The 25,143-nt window shown below is 44.6% G+C and overlaps 1 protein-coding gene across 2 annotated transcripts in view; it reads right to left on the bottom strand.

Annotated features, from left to right (window-relative positions):
• LOC144142269 (venom metalloproteinase BumaMPs1-like) overlaps positions 1 to 24,058 on the bottom strand; it is a 55,919-nt gene extending 31,861 nt beyond the window's left edge. Inside the window, exons 1-9 of one of the 2 annotated variants that reach the window (XM_077673638.1) lie at positions 23,857 to 24,058; positions 18,897 to 19,069; positions 17,007 to 17,099; positions 16,187 to 16,313; positions 16,032 to 16,085; positions 15,792 to 15,910; positions 6,707 to 6,778; positions 6,476 to 6,621; positions 1,977 to 2,026 (exon numbers count right to left, since the gene is read on the bottom strand). In XM_077673638.1, the coding sequence (XP_077529764.1) occupies positions 1,977 to 2,026; positions 6,476 to 6,621; positions 6,707 to 6,778; positions 15,792 to 15,910; positions 16,032 to 16,085; positions 16,187 to 16,313; positions 17,007 to 17,099; positions 18,897 to 19,069; positions 23,857 to 23,917 (895 nt within the window). In that variant the 5' untranslated portion in view covers positions 23,918 to 24,058. Of the gene's footprint in view, positions 1 to 1,976; positions 2,027 to 6,475; positions 6,622 to 6,706; positions 6,779 to 15,791; positions 15,911 to 16,031; positions 16,086 to 16,186; positions 16,314 to 17,006; positions 17,100 to 18,896; positions 19,070 to 23,037; positions 23,147 to 23,856 lie in introns of those variants that run through there. The other variant, XM_077673639.1, reaches the window with a different exon arrangement.
• Positions 24,059 to 25,143: the final 1,085 nt, after the last annotated feature.

Raw genomic sequence — 25,143 nt, 5'->3', positions numbered from 1 at the left:
TAGGGCAGAGGACGGGTGTTTGACTCTCATTATGGTGGAACCGCGTTTGAATTTAGATTATGTTTTCTTTTGTCTGCGTTTGTGGGGTTTTTCTTGTTTGAAGATTTTCGCCTTATCTCTGAGTTACGTCGTCGGCAAACGCTGTATTTTCTCCTAATGGTGCATGTGATTTTTTTGCACGAAAAAAAATAACCTGGGTTTGATCAGAATCCCGGTCCTACAACATAGTAGCCCATCAAACATTCCCGCACTATCGGCGCGCCTGAGCTTACGCTATCAAGACGTGTGTTGCGCTAGGATCGTGCAGAACCCAATAAGAGGAATGCCTGACGCACACACAGGACGGAATGTATTTACAACATATTTGGCCACTCACGGAAATGAAGGTTACTCAAAAAAGAAATGTTCGCAAAGCGGGTTCGGTTAGCTTTCCACGGCAGTGGCTGTCGCTAGGCCCGCAAAACAGTTGCGTTGAGCACGGCTCACAGGTATGTCTTGTTGAGGCGCAGTGGTCGTCGAGGGTGAGGGTCGTAAACTTGGCCGGCCGCTTCACGGACAGGTCGCCAACGAGCTGGTGAGGGACGCTCCGGAACACCTCCGCAACCAAGCACACCAGGCCCGGAAGTCGTGGCCAGGACTTAGCAACCCGGCGGTCCGAGCAGGAGCATGAGGCCACTGACGCACCACGAACGTCGGCCTCGCAGCAGCAGAAACCCTGGCTCGAGCCGGAACGTGACGACGCGGCAGAGCCTTGCGATCACTCCTGCCCGAGCCGCACCCACACGAAAGCTCGCGTTGGTCACCGATGGCGACGGTCTCGTAGCGGACGGCACGTCGACCGGACGTCTGACGTGGGAATGCCCAGTCCAACCGTGCCCTGTTTCGGTCGCCCTGCACTTCCCGGGTTCGCAGCGCTTGCTCGCACCACGCCTTCGTCTTCTTCTTCTCCGTCGTGTCCTTTTTCCAGCGGCCACTTGGTGTCTCCCGCGATGTGAAATCTTCTTTCACTAGTTTCACCGTGCTGCCTATGAGCCACTCATCACAACGTGGCCCTTTCACTTTGAGACGTTAGTTACAGGCACGTTTTTGGGCTTACAATGAATCGTTCTACCTGGTAATTTTAATATTGAATAGTTTTTTACCCTAAGAACTAATATGTGTGAGATAACTAGATGGTGTCGCTAGGCTACTCACGTATGATAACACAAAAACAAACACAAAATAAGAATGACAATAAGAATAACAATAAGCGGACATAATCGCAATTGCTATCACAGCAATGCAGAGTAACGTAATTAGAAAAGAAACATCAAAGAGGATGACCCGCCGCAGAGGCTTACTGTCTATGACATTGTGCTGTGAGCACAAGGACGCGGGTTCGATTCATGGGCGCGGCGGCCGGTTCTCTCATGGAGCAAAGAGCGAAAAGCGCCAGTGTGCTTGAGATTTCGCAGCACCTTGAAGATCTTTAAGGTGGTCAAAAATAATCCGGAACCCTCTACTACGGCGCGCCTCATCGGCTGCGTAGCGTTGGCGCGTTAAAACCCCCAATCAATGAAATCAAAAGGAATGAAAGGAAGCACGAAAATAGAACGACGTAAGCCGCACACACAACTACAAGAGTCAAACGTTTCTATTTCGCAGACGCGGGGTGTCATCGGTGGTCGACCAAAGGCCATGACTCCTGCGGGACGCGTGATCTTTCAGTTAGGGCTAAGAACTATTCACCATTGAATGTCCCATCATTCGTGCTTTATTCAAAGTGGCGTCAGCTTTGACCATGATCCGCGCACGCATTTCTCTCCCGCGTGCACCACTAGAACTTCGGCTCGCCCTTAGAAAGGCTGACGGCTATGACGACGAGCCATGTTTGTTCAAATGTCTCACAGCTAAAAACCCCACCTCTCGCTTACCACCAGAAAAATATTTATTATTTTTTATAGGTCTAATTCTTTCAGAATTTTTGTGAGACTTACCTAGGTAGCTATACTCCTTCTTGTCCACGGTCACGCGAGCCATGTCATAACTGAAAGAAAAAAAGACGTTCAAAACCTTTACGAAGACGCAAGTTTTTTTTTACCATCCTAATGAATCATCGTTATTCCTTTCGTATTTCCTGTAGCTTACAGAGCTCCACTTTGTTCCCCGAACCGCTTTTTTCTCGCCATGATGTAGCAAGCGGTTCTCAGAAGAGAGTCCATGTTTCTGAAAAGCTCGCTTCTATATTGAGGTGGCCGATGCGCGACTAGTATTCCACAAACGCCCTGAATTTTTTTTTTCGAATGTACGAATGTTACCGAATTACGGGATGTCATTAGAAAGATTAATAATAATACAGCTGCAGGAGCTGACGAGTTTTATCGAGTGTGGTTACCTGCGTTGCACTAGAAGTAAGGGAGGTGTTAGCGTGCGTTATAACTATATGTCTTTCCATCGGCGTTTCTGCAGAAAAACTAAATGTTGCAAGAGTGACGCTGATTCATAAATAGAGTTCACGACAATGTATCCAATTACAAGCCCGTCTCTTTTCTGACAGTTTTTACTAAGGTATTTGAAGGTGCGATTTATAATAGGCTATAGAAATTATTTCTTAAATTTTTTTATTTGCGGAATATCAATATGGTTTCCCAAAATCGGAGTCAACCGAGCAAGCATTACTGTACATAAAGGTAAGCAAATACCGGAAACAGCAGCTCACAAATGAGCGGTTCTTAGACCTTAAAAAAACATTTGAGTCAATCGATCATAATAACTTGCTGAATCAATTTCAGCGATGTGGAATGCTTGGAGTGGCAGATAGCATTTCAAAACATTTTTTGGGTTAGTAAACATTATTTGTTCTATTAAACTCTTTTCGGAGTCATATTACAACTCGAACACGGCCTCCTAGAAGACTCAAGGTTGAGCGCGTGATTGTCTATAGTTCATGTATATGATTACATAAATGCAGAACGTCCGCAAGAAGTCGTAATATGATAATATAATTAAATTTTGCTCACTGGTAAATGTTTATTTAAACACAGATTTCCTTGACAAATTTCTTTCACAATAGATTGCCACTTAACGCTACAAAAACATCTTACATGATATTAGGCCATACAATAAAATGTCGAAAAACAAATTTAGATCTAATTCAATGGAACCAAGCTAAACTGAGTAACAGAGCAAGAGGTCTTATCGTTTGCTATCAAGAACAACGTTCCTGGAATACACATATTGCTCAGTTGCCCACCAAACTCTCTAAAAGTATAGGTGCCATATAAGGAATCGGCCATTGGATAGTACTGTCGTTGAAACAAAGTATATGCAATGCCCTCCGTTATTCGAAACTGTGCTACAGCATTTTGGTATGGGGAACCACAACTAAAACAAATTATAACAGGCTCATAGTTTGACAAAGACAATTGTCTGCATATAGTTACATTATCATGGCTTTTGGACGAATTTGAGGACCTCTTTTATTTAATTATTATCTAATGCTTTGAGCTGACCAAATCTCTTAGATAAATGTTTTTCACATCATTTATACAATAAAGACCTACATCAAGTTAACAACATTTCTCCCAGCTATAATGTCCGGCATAGAATACGACACACTCCAAAAGTAAAAACAATATATGTTGAGCAATCGTTCCTGTGTTAGTCATTGAAGTATTAAATAAAGTTGGAGAAAAATTAGACCTCGACGTGAGTCGAGGTTTAAAAAACAGATCACTTAAATGCTAGTGAAAAAAAAATTACTGCAATTCTTATGTATATTTAAGTGATCGAAGTATATTTGGATAAGATTTCCCGGGAAGGAAAAAGTTAAGATCATGACGAACTAAAATGCAATATTACGTAATGGTGATGTTTTTGTGGAATTATAGGAACATGATGCGGACGAATGGCTATGTCTGTAAAGTTTGATGCTTCATTGGATTTGTAGAGCTATGCTTTTTACATTACATAGAAAATTTAGTAGTCAGTGGGCATTTCTGGTATTGCGCTATTATGAGTTTGTTTGGTCTGAAATTTTAATTTGTGAAAATTTGGTTTGTTGCTGAAGCGTCTGAAGGGAGGCTCACGCGTCTTTCAGGACACATGCGCCTTTACTCTCAGTCTCCCCTTGGTTTCACAAAAAATAAAAAAAAAAACAAGTATTTTTTGGAAATGCTCGTCTAATTGCCTATTTTGTGCGCTCTCCGTCTTCTGCCATTCATTACCGTTTTCTGCCTGCACCAGCATGGTCCTCCATCTGCAAGTAATCTTCGAGTCTGGGCCGCACGCACTCGTGTGATTGGGGCGGCAAAAAACCATCTTACAGACAAAGAGCAGACAGCAACCTTCAAAATAACCGTTGATTGGCGAAAATTAAAAACAGAAAGACTCCTGTCAATGAGTTTGCTTCGGGATGACATCGAAAACCCCGTGTTTTCTTCGAAATAAAACTCCAAGGAGTTATTTTTGTGACACTTTCTTGAATTACCGAAGCACTGCGACGAGATAAAAAATGTTACACATGCAAGCTGAAGAGCTGAACAAAAACCCTGACGGCGCAAGCAGACTACCAAAGCGCTCATCGATATGCGCACACAGTGTCTTCGTGAGCTGTAAATCCCGCCCGTATATTGGAGATTTTGGCGCACATTAAAGATGCCCCGGTGGTCAAAATTAATCCGGAGTCCTCAACCATGGCGCGCCTCACCACCTGCGTTGCATCGGCGCGTTAAACCCTACAATCAGAAACAGAGCTGTAAATGGCGTTTGTCCTACTTGGAAAGTTTTAGACTGACGTCTTTAAAGTCATTTTGAAGGCTCAGCTTGCCGGATGGCTCTCGATATCATGCGTCTATATGCAGCTGTATTAAGAGGAGACTAAGCGGATGATCCACAATACATGCTATGTTTCTCTGCATAGTCGGTGTGGAACGCGATGGCCGCCACTCAGTTGTCATTGAGGAGATCCCTTAATTTGCAGAGTTCCTAACCGTTCCCAACCAGCGTAAGCCTCTCACTGGGCAAGGGGTACCGGTTCCTAACGTCAATGACTTCTCCTACTTTGATGTTCGTGTACGAGGACTGAAATTGAAACAGGTTTAAAGCATGGGCTCTGGTTTAGCACCAACATTTTGCTCAATATTTTCTTCCCACCGCTCAATGAAAATGAGTGTGCCCAAAAGAAAAGGTTGAAAACCACCCCTAACATTGACAAATAAATAAGCCAATGTTTTCTCTTCAAAGAGGGAGTCATCTGTGAAAATTTTATCTTTATTCTTCTGATCTTCATAAATCCAGAAGCAGTCTTCTGCTGCCAATACCTGTTAACGGCATTGCTTCTGAAGCCGGCTCACGTGCAGCCGCCGCTAGCTAAGTAGCGGTAAGTTACTGCAAAAGCATCCAAGCCTAGGTAACCTTCTATAGGTGGCGTTGGACATTCCAGGCGAGTGGTAGTACGGGATTTCACAGGAAAGGCACAGCTAGAAAAGCTATGAAATAGTAAGCACGGCGCCAGAGAAGCTGTGAATTGTTTCCCTTTGGTCCCGCGCGAGATGAACCCTATAAACTTTTCACCAAATCCTGTTAGTTGCTGCGTTTGTGTTCCACTTCCTTCAGAGTAACTTGAACTTTAAATTCCTGTGTCCTCTGACTGGTACAGGTAATTCTCTTCAAAATCCGTGGTAGCAAAAGTAACCCAGAGTGTTCAACAAAGAGATGTATCCGAGACAGATTAACAAAGCCAACGCCATTATGAGATGCATTTGTACAAGGATTCGTTTCAAATTCTTGAGCTGTGTTCATGTAATATTGTTAAATACACGATGTAGAAAAAAACAAAATAGGAAAAAACCAAGCTAATACGTTACTTTTGCATGATTCTTCTTGTTACCCGCCAAATTTTGAAAACTTCTGCCTATTTTCAATGTTAAAAAGTGAGTTGTTTTCAAGCGTTTTTGTTTAAAGTGCTTCCAGGGAAAGAGCAGAAGATGCAATTTTTTGTACCACCTCCTATAACCCTCCTTGTCGCTTGTCCAAACGTGGTATGAATTATCATTACCGATGACCATTTGACCAATTGGATACTCTGTTATTTGATTTTAATTTTCTGGTTGTTTCGTTGAGCGGTAGTACAGTATGTAAATCCCAAGTTCGTTTGTCAACGCAAACATCGCCAAACCAGTGTCGCAGGTTCATGACTTGTTTGGTGCACGGCCATGCGACAATCCTAACACCCGGCGCACATATCCACTTATCAACCCAGTATTCGTCTATGCTGCTGCTGCTGGTTCTGATGATGGTGACGATGATGGTGATGATGATAATGAACGGTCTATTGGTAATTGGTCTTCCATTCTACCCAAATATCTGCCATTTGCCTCCAGAATTTTTTGTTTTGGAAACGAGCACGGAGTTTTTACCGAACTAGGAAATTGGTGTAGGGTAATTTTGAAAACAATGCTCTTGAATGAAACCTAAACACAATATTTCAGCTTACCCGGTGATGACGTAGAGAATGTCGTAGCGTTCGTATCTACTACTATGATTGCCGACATAATCGACCAAGTTGTACAACGTTTTTATTCCGTCAACTGAGGGGTAGTCATGGTCAAGGTAATCGTAATAAGTGCATTCTATCTCGATCTGTAGACAAAAAATCGCACGAAAAAAGATTATTTTTCACATCACCAAATACATTCTGAATCAAATAAACTGTTAAATTTCTTACCGACAATCGTTCTATTGCACGAAGCTTCAAATGTATCTGTGGAGTATCGACGGACAGGTACCGAAGCCTTACCTGCGACAAAATGTAGAAGGGCGTTTAGAACGAAGACTGTTGCCCAAACTCCTAAAATTACCATTTTTATGGGCAAAATATAATGTATGGATTGCTTTGCGAAATCGTGGAATAAATTTGGAACTATGATAGATGTTTTTTTTCTGGGAGGAGTATTAATTACGTTAATTGTTTTCTTTGGGTAGGGCAAGGTGAGATTTATAAGCAAGACTACTGAAAATAATTCTGCTAAAAACAGAGACACAGAGGAACTTCGTCCGTGTTTCTTCTCTATTGCGCAATTTTTTTCAGTAATGGAGTACCAACATGCTCAGGTCGCTACCATTGTTATATGCAAGACAATCTAAATAATTATGTTTCTTTTTGTTTATTTGTCCCAAAAGCGTTGAAATATATGATGGCTGCTGTGACAGCCGTTTTTGTGAAAATGCAAAAATTCAGCTAGAATGATCCGCAGGGTGGCAGACACTGCACGCGTTTGGAAGAGGTTCCTCACTTTCACGGCTGTTGAAGGCTGCAACGATTCGCGCAAATTATTTACAGAAGATGTCTCTAATAGTTCACAGTATAGTTGAGAAAATAGAAAGAATACAAGCTTTTATAAATACTACAACGTCACCAGGGCTTTCACAAAAAGGTTAAAACATCATCATTCTTATTCCTTTATTCGTGTCTACTCCGGGGAAAGTCATTTCTATATTCCTGAAGCAATTCCAGCCTTTCCGCGTGCCACTCACTTGTGTGCCCTGAATTTTCCTAATTTTATTTCTCCGTGAAAGAACAACGAAGTACTATGATAGCTTCTAGTGAAATACATCGATGTTTAGAAAAAAACCCTAACGAGCGCTGCAGTTTTCCCACTCCATAATGAGAAAACCTCAGCAATCATTTTTGGGAAGTCATATGAGTAAATCTACACTCACGCCATGTAACGTATTCTCTCCGGGACAACCTGAGGTCGAAGTGACAAACACCATAACTCAGTCCTCATTTTGTAGGAGTAATCCCGAACATTTCATCCCTGATCGCTACCTTGCGTAAAAGCAGTAGAAAACTGGGCTGACCACTTCATGCACAACAAACAGGCAAGGACATCAGGGTGAGGGTCCCGGACGCGCGTCATGACTTCCCCGGGAAGTCGAACACAAAAACGCAAAAACAACACGTGCGACGAAAGGGGGGCCTTGGTCTTACTAGCCCTGCGGTTCCTACAAAGCTGAGTAGGGGCACTTCAGGTGCAGCACAGCTGAAGCTCCGGTGGGTAGGAGTATTTCGCGCCAGGTGTGGTAAATCCCAGGTTCAGCACCGCTTGTACCATTCTACTCACTCTATAGAAGCACGGGGTACACAGAAGGAGCGGGGAAGGTTTTGGTCAGTGTAAATTAAATCGGTGCGTGCAATTTCCTGGAGCATTCGGGTGGTCCAACCAAAGGTAATATTTCCTTAGAACGCTGGAAACTCTGTTCCGATAACGCGTCGACAGAATTTTTTTACCCACGTCGCAAGCGGTAAGACTGTCCGTAACTTAAGGCTAGGTCACTGTTTGGGTCCGTTGCTGGTGTCCGCCGCTTTTGGGGAACAAAATTCATGGCGTTTAAACTAGGGGCTGCAGGATTGGCTCGTTGAGAAAGTTTTAAAATGAAGCCCTAATAATTATAAGTTACCAAGTTTTCTTTTTCTGTATGCACGAAAGTACAAACGGTGCAACGACTATTATTTTGAAAAATACATAACAGACGAACTTAACAAATATACCTTATATTTGTCGCAAACGAGATTACTACCCAAGGTAGCGCTATTTTTACACTTCACTAATGCACATCTGGACCGCCTCCACCTGCCAGAGGAATTACCTTCCTGATCCACTTGCTGTAATTTGCGGAATGAGTCACTGCTCCACAAAATGAACCCTGTTCGACCACCTGCTCGTGGTGGCCGGATAATTCCGGCCGTCTCCAGACGACTTGCTTTTCTACGCTCCCGCGGTTTTCTCGTATACTTTACAAAGCCCGCAACATCTTCCCACACTCGACAACAAAGGCTCATTTCTCCATCTCTGCTCTTCACCAACGACCTCTGTTTTATTTTTTTCACATTCCACCACCCTCAAGTCAGCTACTGCCTTTCAACAGCAAATCTTACTCTGAGCTTCCCACTGCCCATGCCAGTATACATTTTCTCTGACTGCCAGTCAGCAGCTTCGCAGCTTTGGTCATTTTGAGACCCACACATATACGACTGACGTCGTTAGTTCCGCACTAGCTTTGAATCATCGTCCGTGTTTCACACTGGTTTAGGCTCCTGCCAACACATTCTCAGCTCAAGGGGTCGCTGTCAGCACTGGCACTGCTACTCCTGTGGCGGTCGGTAACCCGGACATCTGTCGCGTCACCACTAAACTTTTGCCGTTTCGGCCAGACTAACCTCAGGTTTCGTTTGCGCAAGCTGAGGCACAGTTTTCTCTGGCATCCACCACACAGGACCGGATATGCTACGGTTATGTCATGCGCCCATCTGAACCCCCGTAACACCACTGACCCCGCGTCATACTCGCAAGTCCTCCATCCAAGGACAGACATGCGTTCGAAGACGGAATTTATTCAACGGTTTTTTATTTGGGATGACCAAAAGTGCGCCAACTACTTCAGCGCGAAGAGCTCGGTGACCGCAACCCATTACAGTTTCTGCGGAATATGCGCGCTCTTGGGCACATATCGCCCCTTATATTGGTGCGCTCTCGCGGCCAACATGAGGGTTGACGATTTTATCCTCTGAACCCTGTGGCTTCAGTGCCTACCATCACAAGCACAAGCCATTCTCCATGTTGAGGTGGCTCTACCGCTTGACCAACTCGCCGAGTCGCGTACCGAGTCGTCGAAGTCACTCCACATTCGCCACCAGTCACCGTCGATGCGGTTAACGCCCCACAGCCCACCTTGGACCTCGTGCGCCGTATCGCCATCACCCTTCAGCTGAGCTCTGTTCAAAAACACCTAGATCAACGCCCACCATTCCACCCCGCCACCGACCCCAAAGCCCCTACCACAACGCCGACTATCACTCGCAATGACAACTGCCGCTGCTGCTATCAACGTCGGTTCGGCGATAAGGCCCGGAAATGACAACCCCCCTGTTCAGCCTAACGTCACGACAACCCCAACGGCAGCCCGGATAGACGGACGCAAGCTTCCACTTTGGAGCCCGTCGTATTTAAGTCACTCACAAAGTCACGAAATGGCGATTCCCAATCGACTGCAGTTCCCACATCTGCTGCTATCCACGAACATTCCTGTGCGACAAAAGTCGTTGCACGTCCTGCAAGCTCAGTGCAGCTATTAACTCGAGCATTACGACAGATGGCCTGCTCCACCTTAGCATCCACACTAAAAACCTATGGCGCGAATTTCGGCGGAATAGCCCCATTCCCGACGTAGCACAGCCAATAATCGGTTCCGACTTCCTGGCGTACTCTCCAACCGTACTGTCGTCACGACTTACCTCTCGGCGCCAAAACAAGTCTCTCCTCACCGGACCAGCCTACGACAACCCAACAGCCGCGCATCAAGATGCTGGCTGTTGAAAAACAATCACCACATCATGCCCTTCTCGCAGAAATTTCTGACCAGACACGTCCTCCCGCACGTCCTCGAGAGGAACGGATTACAGGCGTATACTACATTCGTACCTGTTCCGGCCTTCCGGATCCCTGCCGCGCATGTATCTTCGGTCCAGGCCGCCTCTGAATTGCGCAAGGGGAGTTTGAAGCCATTCTCTTCTAAGGAATCGCCCACCACTCGATGTAACCTTACACGTCCCCCCTTCATCTCGTTACAAACAAGACCATACGGCTTCCACCCTTGTGGAGACTACTGCACCCTCAACGACCGTACCATGCTCGACAGGTACCCTGCTCGTCCCAAACACGACTTCGCGCACCACTTACACGGCAGTGCCATCTTCTCGGTCGTTGACCTCGTAAAGGCTTATACGCAAAGTTTTCTGAACCTGGATGACGTGCAGAAGACCACCATCATCACATTTTTCCGGTTGCTCGAGTTCTCTTTTATTAGCTTTTGCCTCCGAAACGCAGAAAAAATCCTGTCAATGCTTTATTCACGACGTTTCTCTGGGCCTAGACTTTTATGTCGTCCATCTCGATGACATACCCGCCTTCTCCAACAACAAAAATGATCACCGCCAGCGCATCCACCAACTCTTCCAACGTCTCGACGACCATGCCTTGGTCATCAAAGTCCAGAAGAGCACGCTCGGCGCCTCCGTTGTCACCCTCCTGGGTCACCAAATGTCTTTACAAATCACAAAACCCCTGCTTGGCCGCTTCGCGGCCCGCTAAAGTATCCGCAGCCTAACACCGCGAACAACCTTCGCGCTTTTCTTGGCATGCTCAAGTTATACAGACGCTTCGTGCCTAAAGTGGCCCCATATCCGGCCCCTTCCCACGAAACCTTGGACGGCCTAATGTGTCACAAGAAAACCAGCTCTAACCCAGGCATTTGAACGGTACAAAGCTGCCCTCTGCAACGCCACCCTGCTCACTCATCCAGCGCCTGCTGCTCCCTAGAACTGTTCATTGACGCCCCTACCACCGCGATTGTGGTCTACCTGACGCAGCGTGTGGAAAATAACTAGTACTTGCTGGCGTTCTCTCCCAAGAAACATTCCAGCCCAAAGACACCCTCGTCCTCGGGAAGCTCCACGATCCAACTTCGTGCCCTTCGGAGGCGACCTGACCAGCTTATACAGAGATCTACTTGCCATATACCAGGCGGTTCAACACTTTCGCCACATTTTCTAGGCACAGCACTGTACTATCTACACTGACCCCGAACCTATAACGTACGCCTGCTCTCAACGACGCCGTAAACTCCAACCGGTCCAGTAAGACCGACTCTCCTTTATCACCCAAATTACCACAAACATACAGCCCTTCAGCGGAAAGGTCGATGTGGTCGCTAACGTGCTCTACCGCGTCTCTGTTAGCGAGTTGCAAACCATCAATTCTGATACCCTCCCCGAACCTCCGAAAAAGGACGCTGAACTTCTACAGCTTGCCAAAAACGGCTTTTCTCTCAAGCTTCAACAAGGTGCACTCCCTGGGTCGACAGACAGTCTTTACTGCCACATATGCTCTAAAGGAGTGGAACATTCCATGTCTTCACTGCTTCGGCGCAGCCTTTTCAACCAGTTATACAACATCGGCAATACCGCAATACACGCTTCTACACGCCTTGTGAATGACCGGTACGTTTTCTCTGCAATGCAGCCTGCCTGCTGCACCTGTGAACGCACATGCTCCCAATGCCAGCGTGCGAAAATCACCCGGCGCGCCCTAATACCTATATATATTACGACTCCAAATAATGTTCTACTCCTAATGATTGCCTCCGTTTATGAAGACGCACTGTCTATTCTTTCGTCTTGTACTGTTGTCTTGACATGTGTGGCTTCCGCTGCAGTTTTCCCCAAGTCCTTTCTTGCGGTCTCTCTGAGCCCGGGGCTTACACCATCACAAAAATACTAAGTGCGTGTACTGTTATACAAGCACGGTACCTCCTACGACACGCATCTAACGTATCGCATCGGAACTGGTGGGTGAACTAGTATTCACTGCTGTCCGTACCGAATCTCCCCTTCAAAAAAGCAAGGTTACTGAGGGGAACTCAAACGACAGGCTGCAGGAAAAAAACGTTATTGGGTCCAAATACACTCCTTGGTCATCCCCAGTCGTACCGATTCAGAAAATGGGAGACGCCGTACATTTTCCAACAAATATATTTAGCTCTACTCTCACCGGTTTCTATACCGTGGACAAAAACGATCTGCGTGGACAAAAACTCCAAGGCTTTCGACATCGAGCGCAGACGTCGGGCTATTCAGGCGTAAACCATACAGCGCAGAATTCGTTTAAGGAAAACAAAAAAAAAACAAGCGTTGAACCCGCATTGGGATGATACGGCGCCTGTGAACAGTGGGGCCTCCAATCTTGTGTTTCTTGTAAACGTAATGTTTGCAGAATATCTTTGAATGCATGGCAGGACTGCTGTGAATAAACAGAGCAGTCTTGCCAAGACGCCGGTCGCGTGCGTCAGGGTAGGAAAAGCCAGAATTTGACGTTAGAGATTCCGAGCGTAGTGTCCTTACTTAAGGTATTAGTACCGCCAATGAGGCACGCTAGTTAGCAAGGGTGGCGATTTTGTCGTTCCTCAGCGGGGCGACAATGCCGCCCCTACAGCCTTACACACAAAATAAGAACGGGTAGTTTCTTAACAGCCCTAACGAAGATGCAGCAAAGTCGCAACTTCGCCGACGTTTTCTGCTGAAATGCTGTTACACGTGTTATATTTGATTTGCATTACGAACGGCATCATGCCCGCGTAGCCACAAAGCAGCAAGAGTAAAAAGTTTCTATACATTGCACCCTTATGTAGTAACACAACCATCTTTCCGAGCACAAGCGACCAGACCGCCGAGACGACCAGAAACGCTACATACATTCATCTATCACAAATTGTAGTGGTTTAGAACAGCTTTGTTGAGCATCCACTTTCACAAGGCGGGATGGCGACCAATGTTTTGTGTAGACCATCGGGCCCTGATCGGCATTAATCGAAAGAATGTGCATCCCATCCCCCGAATAGACGGCGCCCTGGACAGCCTTTAAGGGCCAAATACATTTCGAGCTTAGCCATGCATTCGGTTCACTGCCTTATCCCGATGCATGAGGTGGACAATGAAAAAGCGTTTGCGACTCCAGACGCCTATGTAGATTATTGTCACGTCATCCGGTCTATACTTTTCCCTAGCAACTTTTGAGCGGCTCTGTGCTCAAAGACTGAAATCGAAGACTATTTCTGCTATCTCGACGACGTCGTTGTCTTTTCCTCGACGTTTACTGAACATCTTCAATGCCTCGACGAAATGCTTACGCGTATACACAACGCTACACTTTAGCTCAAAAAATGACATTTTGCTACTAAAACCTTCAAGGCACTTGGCCATGTCGTTAACAAGGATGGAACACGATTCAAACTTGAGACAAATGCTGCTTTTCTGGGTTTACTCGTCCATCGAAACAAAACTATCTACGCAGTTTCCTTGGATTACTCTCGTATTTGCGTCGCTTTGTCCCGAACTTTGTCATCATTTCGGGGACTCTGAACCAGCTCCTACAGTCTGTCGCTGCTTACGTTTGTTCAAAAGAAGGCAAACAAGCTTGCGAGGCACTGAAAACTGCCTTACTGTCTGGCCCCGTAACCTGCCACTTTGACGGAAAAAAGCCCACTGTACTGCACATATATGTAATTAACCACTGCATCGGCGGTGTTCTTGTGCCCAGTGATGCACAGCTCTCGGACAGGTCCGCCTCTTATGTAATTGGTTTGTGAACACCGGCCGAGAAGAATTACTCTATCGCAAAACAGAAATGCCTGACTGTCGTTTAGGCTTCGAACAAGATCGCCATTACCTGTATACCCATCACTTTACCGTTGTGACAGACCACCATGAGCTCTGCTAGTTGTCTTTGAAGAAACTCTTGCCTGGGCGCCTTTGTCGCTGGGTTGTGAGCCTCCGGCAGTATGACTATATAGGAGTAATCGAGCACTGCAAAAGCTCGATTACTCCTCGCACCGAGCTCCTGCAGCCCCTTCATTGTCAGTCGGGTCTCTCCGCGAACGCCGGCATCGACTTCTACGGACCGCTTCCAGAAACGCGATGTGGATACCGTTGGATAGTTATGGCCGTCGAACATTTACTGTATTTGCATAAACAGCACCAATTCGCTCTGGTACTGGTACTGGCGCGGAAGTGGCAGACTTCATCCTACAGAACTTCATGGGGCGGCATGTAGCACCACGCATCACCTTGAGCGACCGAGGGAGGGCTTTTGTATTTAGTGCAGTGGAGGAGCTCCTGCGCGCTTCCAAAACAGCACACAAAATGACGTGCAGCTATCATCTCCAGACGAGCAGTTTAACTGAGAAATTTTAGCGAAATATATCCGACATGCTGTCCGAGTACATCAACCGTGATCATCGCAACTGCGAGGTTATCCTTCCCTCTGTAACATTCGCTTACAACACCGCACACCAGAAGGCTACTGGTTCTTCACCACCCTTTCTCATCGTTGGCCGCTACCCATCTATTGCCTTCGAATACACCGTTTGTACGCCCCTGTCGCCTTTGATGCCTCATTTTATGAGCTGTATGATTTGAAACTCGCCCAATTCCCGTAACTCGCGCGACATTGAATGGAAAGCCAGCAGCACAAACGCCAAACCCGCTACACCGCGACTCGTCGCTCGGTTGTGTTCCGAATCGGCGATGAAGTACTGTTATGGAGCCTCGTTCCCGCTCCCCGGCTTTGCCAGAAGTTCCTCCACCGCTTTCTTGGCCAACACAAAATATTAGAAGTGGCCTTCTGGTGATTATCGTATGTCGCCAGTAACTTCGACTAGAGACCGCCGTCACCTTGCTACTGAAATAGTTCATGTATCTCGGCTGAAGGCATTCTGCCTCCGTACCACCGACTTACGGCCAGGGGGCCTCATCATCTCCCGGAGGGAAAATTATACGAGATCATTTGACTACGCTTTTACTGCTTTCGGTTATGGCCGCCGCTTCTTCATAATCACCCGCCTAATATCACTGCTAACCCCGCTGGTCCCCTCATCATCATCACCTGTATATAATCATCATCCACGTTTGGGTGGTTCCTTCGCCCGGGTGCTGGAATAAACGGCCACGCCAAATGGCGTCTCAATAATAAGGGTGCACAAACTGTGAAGAAGACTGGTAAGTCAAGTATAACCCTCTTGTGAATGCAGTTCTTTCAACATAAAATTCCAAAAGGTGTGTTTTGTTGAATTTTTAGGGTTCGGCTATTTTGGGTAGCTGTGTTTATCAATCTTGATGTGAATTGCTTTAATCTGCTGTGTTCAGCCCTGTGTTGCTTGAAATTACTAATATTGTTCACAAAATGAGTTTTACTTACGACATTGAACTCAATGAGGATGTATCTGACCATTTCAACCGTGCGGTTGAAAGACTCGTAAAATGGGGAGTCAACCATGACACGAATTTCAGGATACACCTTCTCCACACGGTCGCGATCTGCAATAGTGTGAATAAAAATAGTAATACAAAAAATCAAAGTCTGAAGGAAAGATGAAAGAATGTGGGAAGAAAGTAGCTTTCTTCTGATTTTGTTTTTAAAGAATAAGACCAATCTTACCGTAGTTTGAAGAGCGCTGCTCCGGTGCCGCGACTTCTGGATGAGTTTCTACACCTAAAAAAAATTCGTCTTATTCATGTATACGGAGCCATCTAAAACGTTTAGAATGATGCCTTTTTGGGATGTACTGCAATACTTTTAAATACAGGACTCACCTTGCAAACCACCAACTTTGTATGGTTCTTTGTTAATAAGTTCCAAGACATGTGGAAAGAAGCCTTCATTTGCACGCTCCATTCCTTCTAGAGGCTTAATTTTGAAGTTCGGTCCAACCACACCATTCTTTAAAAAAATTGGGAATTAAAAACAAAAACTACTGGTAATACTAGTACGCTTTACAAGTGTCGGATGTTCAATACTGTAATATTGTTCAATCCGGCGGAATTTTAACGTTTAACTTCAGCTTACAACTTCTCAATTGGATGCGTCAAAACACTGACAAAAACCAACTAAAATGCTTAAAGTATAATAAATCTCGGAATTATCACCATCGACAATATAGGAAAGCACCATTTGTTTTAAACGTAAATTCATGTTTGTTGTCACTAAGTTATATATTTAAACTCTTTTCAGAAGCTTACGCACCCTACAGTTTCATAAATTGAACAATTACTGGTTCTGGAAGATGCCCCAGCATCATATTTGGTCTATTTGTTAGGGGAAGTATTCTTATTCAACGTATGTACCACAGCAAATATTTGCGGGGAAGCAACAATCTGCATCCGTTTTTGTTAATGCTAGGAATGCTTCTCATGAAGTTGACGTATTTTAAATAAGGCTATTTAGCCAACAAATATTAATATTGTCAGAAACATTTTGTCCATTTGCCCTATTGCAAGTAATTGTTTTGATAAGGTGGGCACTGCGAGGATCTAGCGCGGGAAGTAAAATTTACGGATTTTTACACGCAACAAAAAACTCCGGGATTCCTGTAAAATAGTTTTCCGAAGGAGTGGTGAACTGAAAAATACCAACCACTTTGACGAAGCCGTCGTCTTCAGCAAGATAAAGTGAAGCAAAATATCTTTCGTCATGATACAGGCCTTCTTGCAACTCATGGATATCAGGCTGTAAAAAGAGGATGGGAAGTAGTTCTGAAAAATGGCATTCGTTCCCCCAAAGTGCAAGTCTGAATGGAACAGTGGAACTTTCAAGAGTTACACAATATTCAGTCGCTTTACCCGGAATTTTTATTAAAGTTTATGCTGCATTGAGCACCTTTCTTATGCTAACTTTTAATTCGTTTTCATGTATGTACACACTTAATGTCCGGTTCAAGGCAATTTAGCCTGCTAATTTGCTTCCAAAAACAACCGGCTATAAGAAACGTGGTACTAAAATCAGCAGAAATATTGAGGCTGTCGCAAGATGATTCGCGTCGTAAACGACCACGTCAACTATTTTCTGCGTACGTTAAATATTCTCGTGTAGTCAACATTATTTGCACCACCCTAGTGAGGCGAACCTCAAAGCCCAGCACAAGTAGGTGAGTCGACATGGCGGCATTTCTTTCTTTTAAATCCTGAAACTCATGTTTTTGAACCAGAAGTTATTTTTTTTCTACACCACCTACGTAGGGTTCTACAGCACAGACACTTTTGCGGCTGTATAGCTACAAAAGAACCACCACCTGCATTTCCAAGGAAATTATGCCCTTAAATTTACGATGCGCTACACTGGACTAAAAAAGCTCGTCGATATTGTAGGTGTACAATTTTTGCTCCAACTTCGTATTGTCGCTTTTTTAATACATCAACAATACGGCAATGCCTAACAGTTGAAAAAGCCGTGACCACATTTCCTGCAGCGTCCCCATGACGTCGCAACAAAATTAACGACACAGTTTCTGGTTATGGGGACTTTTGGCACGTTATTTTTATGAACCGTCCCAAAGCGCTTCCCTAGAGGCTCTAATACATTTAGTTTGGTTAATGAGTATGTGTACCCGAAAGCCCTTGTAGCAGACAGGAGACAAAACGCGCCGTTAGTGTACCGCTTGCTTGCTAGCATGTGTTGAAGATTCTATAGGTCCTTGCATTACGGTTCTGCTACCCACTCCATTTCCTGCCTGATAGTTGATTCCCGGAAACTAGTTATTCCGTTCAGCCACTTTTCTCACTGGTAACAGACAACGGCAAAAACAGCCGTCTTTTTAATGGTTGCCAATTATGTGCCATTCTTCAACACCAGTGCTTTAGAGAGCAGCAAACGTCTACAATCATAAAGCGTACGTTCAGGATGTGTCACCAGTCTATACTTAAATCGTGAGAAAGCCTTCAAGTCTCACAGCTACGAATGCCTAATTATTTCTTATTCAACATCACTTGCCCGTGCTACCCCTTTTAGAGTTTCTGTCTCTTGTAAAGCATAGGCATCTTGGTCTCTGTTACTGTATTTTAGTGCCCCTTCAATGCACCCAGCTACTTGCTGCACACGTAAAAAGCAAATTCTATTGTGCTCACTTCATTTATTTGCCATTCTTGCACGTAAAAGTTTTTGTTACACTTTTTGTGTGTGCTCGCTTAATTTCGGCATTGCAAGCAAAACCTAACACAGCTTTACCTCTATTGGGCTACTACGGCAATAACTTCGAATGTTGCTCTAAGTAACTTTTGGCTTTGTTGGTCATTTGCACGAAGGGATTATTTTGCTTTTAGGAATTGTATGCATCTTTTGAAGTTTTCGTCCGGGGCTGGTGTCATAGGCCAACCCGACATTGATTGAGTAATATTTTAACAATCATTACGTATATAAACAGCGTTTCAAATTTTGTCATTTTTTAAAACATCCGGTGATTTGTTTTTTAACTAAAAGAATACAAATTGTCAACATTTGCTCAACCAAACATCAAAAAGTGTTACTCACGTATGTTGTTATTGGTACACCGCCTTCATCAGAAATTAGGGAGAACCCATCTTCAAGAATAGAACTTTTTTTAAGATTTAGAGTTATTTTGTCGTTGATTTTCAATATCCTTGTGCCAAGCTCGTCCCGAGCATCGAAGAGTTGCGGAAACACAACTTCTGCTGCATGTGGCCCTATATTAAAACATGTGTATACCAAAAGAGATAAATGGTGATGTCTGTAAAAACACGTTCTCACAGATCTATATACATCTCCACAACACGCACGCACGCACACACACAACCACACACGCGTGTGCCCACACGTGCAGACTGGCACACGCCCACACGCACACACGAACACTCGCTCACGCGTACACACACATACACACACACACACCCCACAAGCACGCGCGCACACACACGGCCTCGCATCGCATGGCATAGTTAAGGACTGCTCGCTATCTGAACTGGCGCTAATCAATGATACGGCAGTAACACAAAATTTTCTTCACTGAAATCTAAAGCAAAAAGATTGATTGATTGATTGATTGTGGGGTTTAACGCGCCGACGCAACGCAGGCGATGAGGCGCGCCGTAGTGGAGGGCTCCGGATTAATTTTGACCACCTGGGGATCTTTATCGTGCGCCGAAATCTCGTACACACGGGCGTTTTTGCTTTTCGCCTCCATCAGAAAAGCGGCCGCCGCGGCCGGGAATCGAACCCGCGACCTCGTGCTCAGCAGCGCAACGCCTTAGCCACTGAGCCACCGCGGCGGGTTAAAGCAAAAAGCAAACGTATTTCTACACAAACTTTGAATGGTAGCTTTTGTCATTCCGTAATATTTTAATCCGGATATTTTCTTCAATGAACGCGAGCATGAAAACTATCATGGCCCTCGCTCATTGCTTGCAGTGAATCCAGCGTCGTCGTTTTTTATCTGCTGGTGTTCTTGCCTTCAATTCCATTACACAAAAGAGCAGCTGCAACGGCGTGCACGTGACTGACCCGAAAACTTCAGCTCTGCGCGCATAAAATTTCGCGGATGCTCCAAGCCCTCCTATGCGTTGCGGCGCCACTAACGGCACCTATTTTCCCCACATAACATTCCGCCGAAGTTTCCCCACAAAACAAGTTTAAAAATCCTCACTCCTGTATAGGTGAGCGCAATAATAATAGTTATGCCAAAATAAATAGAAGGTGTTGGCAGCACCGCGTCTAAATGCGTAATCCATAAATAAAAATGCAAAATACAGGTGAGTGCTCGTTGTTGTCTTCCGTCATACGGCATCGCGTCCAGTTTTTTTAGGGTTAGTTCAGTTGACCTAATCGTACGTGAAACATCAGCTGTTACCTTCCCTTTTATGATAATCAGAATCTTCCTCACGAAGAAGGTATTGAATGCATTTTAAAGTCTGTATATTGCACGAACAATTCTTGGTCGAAGGTTTTTCATATGAAGAATGGTACATCGACAAACACACAATTTTAGCGCAAAGCCTCAATGTACGACGACAATACACAAATCTTTTAGATTACATAAAGCCGCACGTCCCAATACTATTTTGATTATTCACGACGTGTGCAGTTTGACGTAAGAATTATTTTATATAGCTTGCCGTAATCCCACAACAGAAACCACAAACTTGGTGCCCTAAACATGAAATACTGTATATACAAACTCAACTTTTGCTCGTGTTTGTATTTTGGACAATATCGGTCTTAATCTCGGGCCACCCAGTATATTTTACTCCTCGTAATTAAAATTTTCAAATTCACAACACCCCCCCCCCCCCCCCCCGCCCCCAGAAAAGACCGTTCTGAGCTTTCTAGGGGCCCAATGAACGAGTATAGCGGCTAGGTTATTGAAGTATAAGGATGATTGTCTGAAGTTCATCCAAACACTGTACCCTATTTAACAAGACATCGCGCAGTGTGCCTTTTACACATAAAATCCCGGACATGACCACATTTGTTTATTTCTTAAATATCTATTGTCCTCTAGACACAGAGATTCCTGGGCGTAAGCCTAGAATTTTCTACCGTAGAGTATACTAGGGCGCAACCAATTCTAAAAGCGGTGATGTTTTATTTCAAAAAATTTAGCACTAATCTCAGGTTCGATATACAGTTGGTCCATGTATGCTTTAACGCATTAGATGAGCAAATATACTGAAACCGTTTTCCGTTTAATATCATAAGAATCATCATGATCAGAGTGGTGGAACGACTATTCAAGCTATAGGGCAAACACTGTCATTAGCACTAGCCTCGTGATAAGTGTTATTGCTCTGTATGTCGTGCATCCACTCAAGTAAAGTGCCTACTCTATTTGTAAAGACGACGTGTGAGGCAGGCAAGCAACCTGAGAAGTATCATCGTCAGCGTGAAGCTCATGGAGTGTGCTCGACATCTCGTAGCCGTTGTATAGATTTATTTTTATTCTTTCTGTCCTGCCATCTCTTAGCGTCCTGTTGCAGCGAGACGTTACTCATCTTATAATGCAATACAGGCATAGTGCAGAAGATTTGTATAACAAAAGGGGTAAGCTTTGAAGTCAAGCGACAACTAATAATAAGAGCGAATAAGAGCGAGGGTGAATAAGAGCGAGACATTCTCTCATTAAGCTAACATGAACTACAAGAAATTTGGGCCTATTGGTAATACTTTTGAGCCTATCTACAAGAATTATTTTTCAACGGTATCAGAATTATATTATAAACAAAATCTCTCTTAAGAACCACGCAAACGTGTTCCTATCAATATCGGGTTCGGAAAGCTGCAGCGGTACCGTCAAACTGTGGGAAAAATACCTGTAAGGTATATTGCCTTTGCCCTCGACAAGTTGTCTGAGTCTTAAGCTTAAAAACAAGTTAATAATGGCGGCTTCGCCGGAGACCAGTTCTATTGCCGAGTGCACAATACTTTGGAGCGTCTTGGGCGAAATGAAGAAGCATATTAGCTGCCAAAGCATTCAATTCGGAAGTTTTTCTACTATATTAAAGTTTTGGACATGTGAAGCTCTTGTTCGGCCCACCGCACCTTCCCGTGATACCTCACCTAAATATCAGAAAGAAATTCCTCCTCTTCAAAAAAGGCGATTTCGCTTTGCTAAGGTGGGTTTGGGAAATATTTTTTTACAAATTGTTACGAATTGTATAAAAGAACATTTGAACATTAGGTCACTCGGAAGCTGAAGGAAGGTAGCTTCACCTTAAAGTGTCTACAAACAGGGTTCTAAAGGTTGCGATTTTACGTGAGCAATCGCCTCAGTACCAGCCAAGCAACTTCCGGCCGCAAAAAAAGGTTCAAAAGCGTTGAGTGTTCGCCCTTTTATGGTTCATTAAAAGGGCCAGCAATAGGTCTGAAGCTTACCCCCTCTCATGGAGCATCCAAAGCACTGTGAATGCTATGACATCACCGACCCTGCGCAAGACCATGCGGAGCTATCGGCTCCGGTAGGTGGTACATCATGCTTTTTTTAGCTGCCGGTGGATATACTACTCCTACTAATCACGGCGTTACCGGTCGGCGGTCACCCAGTCAGACTTCCCCGGTGGACATGCTCCTCACGTCGGCCGTGCTTGCGGCAGCACGTCGGTATTAGAAAAGAGTAAGCGAGCGTTGGAAGGCCAGGTAGGAGGGCCTCAAGGACAACGTTCCCGCTTACGGCAGTAAATGAAAATTTCCTCAGAAGACAAGCAGCCCGCTGGCGTTTCCGGATGGGGCTCCGTCGCGACGAACAGGTTCCTCTGTAGCGCAGAAAATGCTTAGCATCACCGCAGTCATTGAGTCACCGCTTTAAGAACCGCGCCAACAATGATCGCCAGCGCAACCTTTTACCGCAATTTTTCCCCTTTCACGCATTTATAAGCTGATTTCCCGCAATCGTCAAGTTTTAGCTGCTGCTGCGGTGTATGCCGTAGCCTGCTTACACCGCACAGTGGGCTACTTGTCGACCGTGCAGGCAGATGCTTGCGGTGGTCGCGCGTGTAACGTTATTTCCACCTGCATAGGTGCTTAGCGTTTCTCAGCGTTATTCATACCTTGTAAACGACGCGCTATATCTACAAACTCAGGTAAGCTCGTGTGACGGATGGCGACTATCGACATTACTCCCTACTGGAATACCCTATACCCGGGGTGCCAGAGTGCAGCTCACCGGAAGCGCCGAAACGTGCAACCATGTTTCCACCAGAGCCGGGGACGCTGATTGGCTACAGCATTTAAAAGGGCCCGCCAATAAGGGGGCTGTACTGTTCAGTGCTTCGTGTGTCATAGCGGCTGCGTCAGATCCCGAACTGTACGCCAGTGCGCGGCAGAGTCGTGACGAAGATCTGTAGCTAAACAAGGAAAGAAAGGAAGATCTCTTTTGCTTGACTGTGGAACCCCTTTTTTACGCAGAGGTGTATTATTTTGTACAACCTGTCGTGAAGGAGTTCTCTAGTGATTGCGCTGTTGAAATGGCTGATTGCGGAAGCATATTAGAGGAATTCTATGAGGCTATTCGATACAATTTGTAACAAATGTTTTTCCATATTTTATTATACGTTCTGCTGGCAATTTTGGAAATATGACTTATATTCAAAGCTTTATATATTTGCTAAAAAGTATTGATTTCTGAGATTCAAGTGCATCGAGTAACACTTATCCTCTTTTTTATGACGTGGTGGAGCACGTAGACAACAGCTCCTGCGCCATTTTTGGTACACGAAGTTTTTACTTGATCTGCCTAAATACTGTAAACCCACAATGCTGCTTTGGTTTTTGCAACCGGCCTCATTTATTGCCACTTAAATTTGTTTGAGGATTTATTATTCTATACTTTAAAAGACTTCTGCTGACTATACAATTCGGTTATGCACTTTGAAAGTGAATTCCATGAATTGGAAATATTTATTCGAAAACTCCTCTTTGGGGGCATGCGGTTCATAGAGAAAGCACATCATCACTATGAAACTGATAAGAACATATCACTTACAACGTTCGCCTCGAAGTATGTCAGATGACACGGCCGAAAAAATGAGTATATACTTCAACATTTTAGGCACTTCGCTTGAAGGAAAGAACCTAATTGAAGTATTTTTATGATGAATATTTAACAGGCATCAAGCCCTCAGGTTGGGTAGCGTTCTTGTACAAATAGTATAACAGCTCTGTGCACAACACACACTCTTCAAAAAGAAATAAATACTTTACTTGAGGAGGGCTGTTGTTGTTTTTGTCCAAAATGGCTTTTTCAATAAAAGTTTTCAGGAGATTTTCTGGTTTTTACCTTTCCGGGGGAAGCAAATTATAGTGTTGACATATCCGTTACATTTTGTCTGACCTTGTGTTTTTTTGCCTAAACCGGCCCCTTGGAAAATCTTTCGTGTCACCCACTTTTTCGCAGAAATGAATAACGAAAGGCCGCTCCCTACGGATCAAGATGTCCTGTATTCTAAACATTTCTTTTGCCAAATACATTTTTTCAAACAGCCTGTGGCATAACTCTCGATCTTCAACACTGCTCAGAGCGTAAATTTCATTGCTTCACATATTCCCGAACTTATTTTAGCAATTGGATATCCCAGTCGCTCCACATTTAAAAAGTTCAGAAATAAGAGGCAATAAACAGAGTCTCGGTTCCGGGGAAACCACCCCAAATGCGCACTTTTTTCCCTCAGAATCGCAATACACAGCTGTTTGCACAGAGATTATTCCTGCTCAAACTAATTCTGGCGTGTTTTGTGGCACCGCATCCCGGCAAAAAAAAAAAACAAAAAAACTTCATAAAAAATCCCACATACAAGTGCAGCTTGTTTTTTTTATATTTGCATTGTTGCTAAAAACACGGGCACTACTCGAGCGATATTTGTAATTAGAATAGTCGTACGGGGGCCGAGAAACATCACCGCATTCTACTAACTGGGCACAAAAATGGGCGCGGAGTACCATTGTCTTCATTAGTCTGATTCATATGAACTGTTGTTTTGCTTGTCGGTGTGAAGAGGTTTAGTGAAGACTGAAAGAGGAAATCCATTTTTCTCTCTGTACCGCCTTATATGTTACATTTTCGCTTCTGGAATAGGAAAGAAGTTGAACAGCACTTAGAGTCGAGCTCAGGACTCTTGGGTTTGTAATCAGGCATTTAACCAGAAACACTGGCGATGGGACCGCGACAAGAACGCTTACCTGCTCTTGATCCAATGCGTTTCGCAACTTTAGCTACGTTACAACCAAAGCAACGATATGACATCGGCGCTACAACAATACCAACCACAGCAAC

The sequence above is a fragment of the Haemaphysalis longicornis genome, unplaced genomic scaffold (assembly GCF_048455015.1).
Source record: "Haemaphysalis longicornis isolate Haplotype H1 unplaced genomic scaffold, Haemaphysalis longicornis Haplotype H1 scaffold_6, whole genome shotgun sequence".
Taxonomy (NCBI): Eukaryota; Metazoa; Arthropoda; class Arachnida; order Ixodida; family Ixodidae; genus Haemaphysalis; species Haemaphysalis longicornis.
This window is presented reverse-complemented; position numbering and strand designations above follow the sequence as displayed.